Raw genomic sequence first — 11,824 nt, 5'->3', positions numbered from 1 at the left:
TTTTACTATTTTTTTTAACTTTTGTCAGTATTTTATGGTTCATATTAAGGACATTTTATGGAGAGGTTGGTGCAATTTGGTGAAAACCGAAAGTGTAATGTAGTTGTCCCACAAAACCAATTTAACACTTTTTTAACACAATTATATTTCTTATAATTTGTACCAAACTGCAGCACCCCCTGTAATATCCTAAAGATGAACTGTTAAATACTTGCAAATTCATACAAAATGAAAGGCTCTGTGTAACAAAGTGTTTCCAGTGTTTCCTCCAGTGGTGTGTCTTGATATCATCTTGTGAGTTCACATAGAAAACAACAGGTGTGGGTGTTTATCTAGCTTACTAATAGCATGATCTCCTTATGTTGCAATTTTATATCTAAGATGCAGTAAACAATCAATGGAACTACCATCAACACTAACCTCAAAGGCTACAGACGCACTGTCTAAGACATCTGTGAAGCTGGTTAAGGGATGCTAATCCTTCCCATGACACCATCCATTAGCTATAATCTGACCCAACTCACCGCCTTCCCCAAAACACAAAGGAAACCCTCCACCAGCCGCCCCCTCTGGATCAACTAATAGAGGAAAAACAGCAACCATTAAATCATTTTCTGCCTGAGCAGAGACCTCGGAGCTGCTACTCTGGTCCAACGTGTCTGGAGCTGATGGAGGGAAAAGCAGAGTCATTTTCCCCCCAGCTGCTCATTGAGAAAGAGGCTTTGGAGGATTCAGGGCAGAGAGCTGAGACTGATGTAAGGACTAAACTCTTGCTGGATGGAGAGAAAGAAGTGTAGAGAGTGAGTGTGTGAGTGCTGTCCCCTGACCTTTCTTCACCATGCGCGCAGCCACAGTGAACTGGGTGGAGTCGTTGGCGGCTCCGTGGCCTTTACTCTTCCAGGCCTCTTCCTGGGCTACTATCTGCTGTTTCCTCTCCTGGATGGACATGTGAGACTCGGCCTGCTGACACTCCATCTCAGCATCAGCAATCCTCTGGAAAAAGAAAAAAAAAAAAAGAAAAAAAAGAAGAGAGGACAGAGAAGTTATGTCAGTCAGTCAGTCTGAATACCTCCTTTGGACTCAGTGTTAAAGGAATAATCCACTTTAGGGAACTTGTCCAGGGTAATATATCACCAGTTTGTGGTATTTGATGCATTCCAGGAATTACTTAGTGAGTAAGCGTGTAATTTAATTTACAATCTTCCTGAAGTGACCTGGGCAGCAAGCACAAAAACACATACAGAAACATGCCTATTTGTTTTTTGTGGTATTAATTTCTCTCTACAAGAGTCTTGAATGTTGAGCTTGCATCAATATATGAGTATAAGTTTCTGTTGTGGGAATATTTGACCAATTAAACACAGGAAAAAGAAAAATGCATCACCCACAACTCACTGAATAGAACTAGGATTGCTTGTTACACTGTGAGCAGCTATTTTTAAAATTGTGTTCAAGTGTTTAAAGTGGACTTTTCCTCTAACGGCGGGACACATTCACAAATAGACAAAGTTGCCAAGCAAAACAAGGACGCCAACGGGGGGTAACTAATGCACACGAAGCACATTAATCCCTGCCTCACATTGAAAAACAAACCCTTTACTGACATCAGAGGTAAAACTGACAGACTGTGGGGGGGCACATGACTTCAGAAATGTTAGTTAACGAAGTGAAGCCAAAAAAAAAATAACAGCAGCAGCAGACAATGACAACTCTATTGTGACTCATTTCGGAGGTGCAGTATATAGCTGTAAAGTGTGCAAAAAGCTGGCACAGGGTGAGACATGGCCGGGGGTGGGGGTGGGGGTGGGGGCTGTGTGGGAGTTTAGCCAGAGAGAGCGCTGTACACAGTTATTGAAAGGGTCACCTTCCGTCTCCAGGGGTGTCTCTCATCCACCTGCATGGGTCTGGGAGATCTGGTGGCCTTCACAACCAGACGGAGGAAGGAGAGGGAGGGGGGTGAGGGAAAAGTAAGACAGGAAAATGGAATGATGAGACGGCAGAAAACTCTCGATGAGATAGAAGGTGCAGCGGCTGCCAGGCTGGCAGTGACAAAGTGACCAAAATAGAAGCAGAACGACTGTTGCCATAAGTGTTTGGGCAGCTAAGAAAGACCTGAGTTCAAACACCTGACATGGATACAGAGCCTCCATCTGTACTTGCATATCCTTTAAAAAAATGGGGTCATTTGTGCATAGGTGGGCAAAGGGTAAGCAGTGCAGGCACCAAGATCTGATGCAACTTCCTACCTGGCTGGCTGACTCATCTGGGGAAGGAGTACGGAAAGGAGGTTCAGGAGGAGGGGAGAAGGTAGAGGCAAAGACTGGCTCCTATAGAGGCATGGCCACAGGTAGAAGAAACAGAGGACATGAGCAAGTGTAGAGCAGCTGCAGGGCCACAGCCTGGATTTTAGACATAACTGAGGAACCCCCAAAACAAGCAAGAGTCAGCACTTTTAAAAAGGTCACTTCACCTGTTTTACACATGAAGATCAGTTTACTAGTCATCCACTAGCCTCCGTAGTAAAGGGGAGGTGTGGGGCCAGAAGGTTCTAATGCAAAATGCTATTGAGTTGCATTATGGGAAGCGTAGTATCCAGTGTTTTTGAAAGCTTTAGTCATGCAAGGAACTAAATGTCATCTCCTGCTGCTTTTATTTTGATAATTCTTTAAACTTAAACTTTAAACCAGTGTGATTTTTTTCTTCCTGCCATCTAGAGGCAGCAAAACAAGTAGTGAACACAACACTGCTGTAAACACATTCACAATTAAGTTGTGAATTGAGCAAACAACAGCCTATTTAACACATCCAGCAGATGCAGAGCAACATTAGCATTCGTTTGGAGTCATGTTTCTGGCCACATGACAAATGCAAGTCCAAAATTCGTTCTCCTTTTAGCTCTTTTGGTCTGAACCAACTCCTGAGGAAAATCTCTGGCTCCAGTGTGTCCACCAGCTTATAGCTTTAATTTATCTGTTTGTTTGGTGTTGTCCAGGTAGCGTACAGAGGGTTTATCACAGAGGAAATGTGGAGTCAAGTGCTAATTCAATGGGTGTTTCCGCTATGAGCCGCCAACTTCACATTACACATCATCATTTGAGCCATTTTTCATATGAAATATCAATTAGCACAGATTTAATCTATCGAGATTTTTGCCAAGATGATAAAATGTTATGTGATCCTACCCTGACATTTCCAGAAATATTACAAAGGACATGACCCAAGTGTCCTTAATAGTAGCTATGGCCCTGAACAGCTGGAGATGGAGAGGAAACAGGAAGCAGAGTAGAGAGACGTGTGCCAAATGTCATGGATCAACTACAGTTCTGTGCTTTGAGATGTCGGAACTGGGATGAGGATATTAACCCTACTTCAACTTTCAATGACTTATCACATCACCAATAAATCTCTCAAGCAAAGTCTGGTTAATTAGAGAAGAATAAAAAAGGTTAAAAATCACAATCAAGGTCCAATTTAAAAAAAAAACACACACTCAGAGCTTGTGAGATTATCAGTATACCATCACCATGATTGTAAAAATCCACACAAATAACAGTACCACCACCAATACCAACACATCACACACACACACACACACACACATTAACAGGGTGGATTTATCAAGAGAGCTTGTTACCGTAGCAGCCAGGAAACATGGTTAAGGATGTAAAATTTAGGTCGCTAATCCAATTTGAATGCACTTGATAAATACCACCGCTGTGTGTGTGTGATTTCCGACCTCACATACCGGCCTTACCCATAGCTGGTCAGACACAGCAAAGTCATCGATCATCATCAGTTCTTCATCATCCTGCATACAAGTGACCGCAGGAGAGAGGGGATATGTTTTTTGAAGGCCTTTGGACATTTCTAAACTTCCCTTTCTTTTTAGACTCCCTCAGTAGATGATACTTTTTGGGTAAATATCAAGTGTACAGCATGGGTGGTGTAACACGAATGGCTCTTTCATCAAAAAACAGTGTCCTTGGGTGGAACAATGGGAGTCTTTATGTGCTTCTGTTGCTGGTATTTGCTTCACTGCTCAGTTGTGTCTCTGCCTGATCTTTAGTGTTGCTCCTCTTTGATCAAAAACAGGAAATTGAATGAATTGTGTCCACAGAGTGATGAATGGGAGGATGAAAACAAGACCAACAACATCAACTGTCCTTCCCCCTGACCTCTACTTAGCCAGCCTTTCAACTTGAGAAAAAAAAATTCTTTATTTTTCCTGATTTGATTAAAACATCATGCATTTTGTGAAAAAAAAACAAAAAGGGAAATTCAAGCGCAGCAGATCTGATCATTTTAAATGGTATCAGAGATATCAAAGCAAAGCTCTTCCTGACCTTAAATGAACTGAAAGCTAAAATGAGAATATGTACACGCAGAGCTTTAGAGCAGAGCTGAATAAACTCTGATAAGCAGCTGGAAACAAAAACAGCTGGATAGTAGCTGTTGTGAATACGTCTAAACAGAGAGGTACGTGTAGCGTCCCACCCAATCCCCTTCAAAAACACACCCAGGATGCCAACATAGAGACACACTCCACATGCAGAGGATGAAATGAGGTTTATTTTTTTGAAAAGGATAGGGACATGCAAACAGAGACAAAGGCCAACAGAAGAATGAAAGATTACATGTAACATGCAGTTCAGAGGAAAGAAAGGTTGTAGCAGGGCTCCATGACACCAAACAGTTAGTTATTACTGTCACGGGACAGTTGGTCAAACAGTTGTGTACATGCAGTAATTAACTTAAATAGACTTTTCATCTCAGGCAGAATTAGGTTTTCAAGTTTTGGCTTAATGTACTCAAATCTTGATTGTCTCAAATCAAAAACACCATAAGATACAACATATACAACAGATAGGAAAGAGACAAATAAAGCTGCTATGTATGGAAGTTTATGGCTGCCAATATTTAAATGGAATCATTTAAAGCACCTCTCCACTTAAAAAAAATGTGTTTTGCTTATTGAAACTTTACTTGGATGTTTTTTCACGTAGTTTGAAATATGTGCAGTTTGCTTTCACATTCTTCTGCTGAAGAAGGAAAGTTTCTCTATGCTCAGGTTAAGTCTGAACTTAAGACATTTATATCCAAGATGATTGTGTCTGAGTAGTTTGGTCCAGTATGCAACTTACAAAAGTGTGATGTAGAAATATGAAGCCTTTAGTGCACATACACTGAGAGTGGACTTCACAGTGAACAAGGAGATATAATGTGTTTATTAGTTAGTACACAAGTACTAATATTTGCCTCTTCATAGATTCTGGGTATTTTTTATGATGGAGAATATAAGAATAATAATAATATATAATAATATATATATAAAATAAATGTATATATAAAAAATGGTGTGCATACAAAATGTGTGTGCAATATGTACAAAATGTAAATATATAAATTATACCATTTTTAATATCCAATTTAAATTTTCATTCTTAGTTTTACATTAAGAATTGGCATTACAAAAAGTTCATTTTATGAAATTAGCTAAAATTGTGATGTAATTCAAAATTTCCCTTTATATAATTTTCCATTTAATTTTCAAAGTTAGGTTGTATGCTATCCATTTTTTTTAAAAATTAAGTCAATTTCACATTCAATTACATTGTCACGATGGCAGTAACAGAATTTTACATTTAATTTTGGCAATAGCTACTTAAATGCAAAAACTGGATTTTAAATGTTCAAATGTGATTTTCCTGCATACAGGAATAGAAAATGACATGAATCATTTTGGCAGCCACAGACTTCCATACAATGAAAAGAGAATGCGCCATAAGAAATGTGCAACTGATTCAGATTCTACAGTATTTGTTCTACAGCCGTGACTAGAATAAAAGCAGATAAACTTTGATACAGTCCAAGCACAAAAACATGCAACAGATGTTTATCAGGCAGAACAGAGAAAAGAGACAAAAGAGATCAAAAGACACAGACACTGACATTACACAACCTCTCTGTTTAGAGATATCCAAAGCTGACTAATTAATAATGGCTGCCTTCTGATTTCCCTCTAGAGTTATATATGTCAGCCACAGAAAAGATAAAGAACACCTCTAAAACTCTCAATAATAAACAACCTGAATTCAAAAGCTGATACAGGAAATACTTGCCACACTGTCAGTGGCATGTCACTTCCTTTGTATTAGTGCTGCATTCAAGTCTGATGGGTATAAAATGCTGGTGTGACTTGACACTTCAAAGCAATTGTTTGGAGGTCCGTCTGTTTAAATGTGCTTGAAAATGCATCAATTTCAGTTTGATGTACAATTGAGCTGTTTCTGATAAGCAGACAGTAACACAGATCTGAATGCAGCAGAGTAACTGAGATAACTATACATGATGTGAGAGACGTAACAGACACAAGCAGACGTCTGAGCGTCTTGCCTGTTGATGTGTTCAGTCGGCAGTGAGTGTGCAGGTCAGGTGGTTACCTTCTTCTTGAAGCTCTGCTCCACTTCCCACAGCTGAGCGTGCTGCTCGTCCACAGCAGCCTTCACCACATCCTGTTTCTTATTGATCCTGTTCCTCCAGTCCTGCTCGCCGCTCTTCTTTAACAAGGCCACCCTAAAGAGAAGAGGGAAAAGATCAAAGTAAAGATAAATAAACATAAATCTTTCATTTTGCAGAGGTTTCTAGGAAAACATTTACTACTTCCAGCTTCTGAATGAGTAGAGTACTTTCCCTTTTTTGTAGCATTGCAAACTGAAAATCTTTTGGTTTTGTTTGATGTTTCTATTTTCTGACATATTATACAGTTAATGATCAGCCAAGAAAAATAATCAGCAGACTAACTGATAAGCAAAATGATCCATTTCAGAATCAGATGAAATATAAAAGTATTAAAGACCTATTTATAAAATAATTCTTAGTTGCATTTTTGTCCTCATTTACAATACTGTGGCACTAAAGTTAAGCTTTACAATGAAGAGGCTTATTTTAACTAAGACATATTATTGGTGGCTTTTATCTGACAATGACACTGTTGTAACATGAGCCGTTTCCAAATTTAGAAAATCATATCTGTTGTTAATTATACTAACAATCATCTTCTAGAACTTCCATAAAATATTTTTGGTGTGCATAAAACTCACTTATTAAAAAAGGACAGGTTTGACATTTTGGAAAATATGCTTATTCCGTTTTTCCTCAAAAGGGATAGATGGGATTTTACAAACCACTTACAAGCACATTAATTATGGAGTTGATTAGAAAAAAGACTGGAACGAGGGGAAAGTGGGATGCCTAGCTCTATTAAAATCTCATATACTTACCACCACCCATAAATCTTACTGTTGTAATGATTATATCTTGTTTCTTTAATCTGTACACAAACCGTAGTGTAAAATCTTGGCCTACTCAGCAAAAATACAAATGAGTGTACTATGCAAAATGGACTCTGTCATCACGCTCCGATACATCGCATGAAAGGAAGACAAATGATGCTCGGCACAAGGTCCCTGCTAAGTTAGAACCTGCCTCAGCCTTGCTTCCCCAGAGCTTTTTAACACAACCTGTCACAACACTGAAGCCAACAGAGTACAGTCTTGTTCCAATGCATCCTTTCAGTCTCATGTATTGTTTGCAGTGAAAATCACAGACACTAAGCGGAGGCAGTCAGTGTGTCATTTAGCAGCCACACTTACTGTAGATTGGTGACAGCCAGAGTACAATTAGACATAATCATCACTTGTAGATGTCAGTGTAACTGGAGCTGGGCCTGTATTTGACAGACTTTGGATTAAACAGGGAGTATAGTCTTCTAAATGAGGAGTTGTAGAAATCTGTGCTTACACATATAAAGCACATGAAGCATTATGAAACCACAAATTGAAGTATGGGGCGACAAGAACAGAGATTCAATTATGGAGCTCTTGTGTTGGAGAGAGGGCAGCAGACAAGACCCATAGGGGAGGGGTTCGGGTGCTCGCAGTGCCCTCTAACCCCCTCACAACCACTCCTCTGTGACCCAGTGAGGGAAAGTCCTGTTCTTGCCCCGAGGGCTCCATTAAAACTCCAACAAACAGGATGAAAGTGACAATGAATAGAAGCGGCCAGCTGTATCAGCCGTACATATCCTGCATCTAGTAAAACCTTTTGTAAATGAGAGAGGCTCAGAGACGTCAGCACACGCCCTTTAACACCAATTTACACACGTAATTCCATGATGTCATCAATCAATATAGAATGTGATCATGGTCTGGTGTGCACGCTATGAAATGTGACATAACTGGACTTATGTAATCCTTTCGTTTGTTGGGGGAATCCAATACTGAGCTACAGTTAAAAGTCAAAGTTACATTTCATGAAAATGATGAACAAGTATGTTTAACAAGCAGAAAACTGACTGATTTGCTTTCATGTTTATGCGTCATCCTTTCTATCAGCACACAGGACTGCCTGAGAGATGTTTATTAAAAATATATCTGATCATATCTTATTAAATTATTTTATTAAATTAGGTTTTTAACCTCATGTATCAAAGTCTCATGCATCAAATCAAGAGATTCAGTACGAATGTTAATGTCCAACTCTATGATTTAAGATCTGGAGTTATGGCTGAAAATAAGGAACCCGAATAACCTGCTAACTCACTCCGTCTCCTCCTCATGATCACATTTTCTTTCCTCATCTAACCCACAATTCAAGCCAAGACAAAGTGACTCTTCTTTTCATTCGGCTTTGATTTCTTTGGCTTTATTTACTGATCGACTGCTCCAAAAAAGAGCCACGCTGATGTGAATTGCATACAGATTAAATCAGAGGTTTAACAGTACATGCACACAGTCACACAAACAGTAAAAACAACGTCCTGAATATTCTACCAACTCCAATTCAGCCTAAAATCAATGACTGCTGCCTCACCTGTCTCTGATGGACATGTGTCTGGCACTCATCATGTCGCTCAGATCGTCGTCAAAGTCAGGCTGGAACAGGTCGGTTGTGTGTTCACCGTCGTCTGGGTAAGTGTCCGCTGCCGGAGGTTGACTCCTGGGTGAACCAGACGGTGCTCTGGGTGTCACCACAGTGGGCTCCAGCGGCTCTGCATCAGATAAACACACATAACACGAGTGTGAGTGAGAAAAATCAATAATTGGACAGCAACTGTATGAAAAGGTTCCCACAGAGGCTTAAATGTGAAATTACATGAAGTGAGTACAGTGAGTAGCATTTACAATACATTTTGCAATTATTCAGTCAAATTAACCATCTAATCAGTCTAAGGTGAATCCCTTCAGATTGCACAATATTACAGAAATTCCATGACTAAGGGGCTTTGTATGAAAGTACAGTCATCGCTTTAGAAGTGCAAACAAAGCAGCACAAACCAGCGTGGGAGCAAACATCTTTCATGCTTACCAAGGGGCTCTCATCAGCTTGTGAGAACCAGCTCTCAGCTTTAAACCTCCCTGCCACGGCTGTAATCAAATAACCCACGCTGGAGCTCTCTGGTCGAAACACTACTGCCTGCTCTTTGTCTGTTTATCCATACTGATCTATCGCCACCCACTTCATAAATCAGCAATGACAGATTTCTACACTCTCCCAGACCGGTTGTTCACCGACACAGAGACAAACCGACTGTTTGGTTCAGAGTGAAATGTCGCTCAGACAGAGAGGAAGCCTGAAAACCACATCTCAATTTATTTCCCCAGACAGGAAATGTGGTTGAATGAGAGAGTGGTTGTTGACTGTCGCCTGAAATTGACGGCGGTGTTTATTAAGTCTGACAGTCACCTCTTAAAACCTATCCTATCAGTTTGTTTGTTTTTATTTTTTGTGATGTGTTAAAGAAAGCTAACATCCACAAAACCATTTCTCCCACCACTTTGTGGAAAAATTACATATGGGTCAGTGACAAATAAGGGTTGGCAAGATGAGCAATTCAAACATATCTGTAAAATATAGTTTAAAAAGCAGCAATGAATGCTCCTGAAAATGTCAAATGTTGTAACCACAAAAGAATGATAAATATTAAATATTTTATCCACCTGCAGTGTATTTAAGTGGACTTATACAAATAATTACTTCATTTTAACCATCAAATGAGAAGAAAACTTTTTGGAGTATTTCTACATTTACATTTTCAATACTGAGCAGGAAATATCCTAAAAACAACCAATTAGTTGCGACAAATGATGTAAAAGTTGTTCAAAAACAGTGTTGTGTTTCTAAAAGTGGATTATATTTATTATATACACATTTCTGTATATAATCACATTTGTATGAAAAAATACTAGTTACACCACATGACACTGGGTTACATCTAGGGTTGCAAGGGGGTGGAAAATTTCCGGTAAATTTCCGGAAAGTTTCCAGTAAATTTCCATGGGAAGTTAAGCTGGGGAATTTTGGAAATATTCCAAATTGGAAACTTTTCATGGGAATTAAGGGAATTATGGGAATTTATGGGAATTAAATCGGAATTTATGGGAATTGAATGGGAATTTATGGCAACTGAGGGTAATTTAGTGGAAAGGTATCATCATTTGATTGATTAATTGGATAAAAAAAGTCCACCCCTTCATTAGAAAACTGAACATTATTTTAAGTTGACAATAAAAAGGTGCACAATGTCGCTTGATGTCCCTGAGCTGTTGAAGTTATATTAAATTATACAATTATTTATAATTTAATATAAAAAAAACAACTAAATGTTATTATTCTTAATGGTTTCACACACAACTCTGAAAAAATACAACAATGTGTCTGTGAAGCTACACATCCCTGAGGGGGATGTGTCCAATGTATCCTGGTGGAGATACAACTCAAAATATACAAGATGTTTACTATTACTATAGTATTAGTTATTGTTATTTACTTAGGTGCACATGATATAACTAGTAACAGTGAAAAAAGTAAAAGTGATATTTACTGTATAAATTGTGGTTTATTTGGTTTTGACCAGTTTTATTTTTTCCACCATAAGGCTAAATTTAGCACTTACACATAAAAATATCCCTAAATATATTACCATATAATGTCATCAAAACCACAGGCTCAAAAGTCTGGCTTCAAGTTGTGTGCTCTGGGTTCAAAAGTGTGGTCTAGGATTGTAGAAATCATCTGTGCATGTGATGGAGTATGCACAGTGCATGTGGGGGGCGTGGTCTCAGATAGCATAGATATTCAACTGTACTGCATGATATCTGGTTGTTTTAGTCAGGATTATGCTAAAATATTATTTTACACAACTATATTTAAGTTCCCTAATAAGAACATACCTTCAGTTTAGTAAATTCCCGGTTTATTCCCGTTAATTCCCATTAATTCCCATTAATTCCCGTTAATTCCCGTTAATTCCCATGGAAAGTTTCCAAGTTTGAAAATTCCCGGAATTTTGCAACCCTAGTTACATCACGTCATTGAAATGATAATGCTAACATGACAAAACTTAAGGACAACAATAACAAGTTGACAATGTTCACCATCTTAGTATAGCATGTTAGCATGCTAACATTAGCTATACGTAGCAGAAAACATGGTGATTTTCATCATGTGTATGTTCCCCCTCTTAGTTTAGCATGTTAGCTTGCAAAATCATGACAATTCTTGAGAATACATGAGAATGAAAGCTAACATGAGAATGCTAACATAACAATGATAATGATGCTAATGATGCTACAGCAGGTGTAATGTTTATAGTGTATAAGTGTGTCAGCATGCTAAAGTTAGCCAATTATCAGGTATATTTCATAATATATGTTCTTGTGGATAAAATACATGAAAACACAAGTTGTATCAACATTTTCCGTTATGCATGGGGCAATAATATAGGCCTATGATATAATATAATAAATCTTTATATTATAAAGAA

The 11,824-nt window shown here is 38.6% G+C and overlaps 1 protein-coding gene across 1 annotated transcript in view; it reads right to left on the bottom strand.

Annotated features, from left to right (window-relative positions):
- The window catches only part of svila (supervillin a), a 47,191-nt gene that overhangs the window by 15,551 nt on the left and 19,816 nt on the right, over window positions 1-11,824 (bottom strand). Inside the window, exons 15-18 of the mRNA XM_053342357.1 lie at window positions 8,872-9,049; window positions 6,441-6,573; window positions 1,865-1,921; window positions 828-993 (exon numbers count right to left, since the gene is read on the bottom strand). Coding sequence (XP_053198332.1) covers window positions 828-993; window positions 1,865-1,921; window positions 6,441-6,573; window positions 8,872-9,049 — 534 coding nt within the window. The remainder of the gene's footprint in view (window positions 1-827; window positions 994-1,864; window positions 1,922-6,440; window positions 6,574-8,871; window positions 9,050-11,824) is intronic.

This window comes from Scomber japonicus, chromosome 21 (genome assembly GCF_027409825.1).
Source record: "Scomber japonicus isolate fScoJap1 chromosome 21, fScoJap1.pri, whole genome shotgun sequence".
Lineage (NCBI taxonomy): Eukaryota > Metazoa > Chordata > Actinopteri > Scombriformes > Scombridae > Scomber > Scomber japonicus.
The sequence above is the reverse complement of the archived record's forward strand: the minus strand, read 5'-3'. Positions and strand labels throughout refer to the sequence as shown.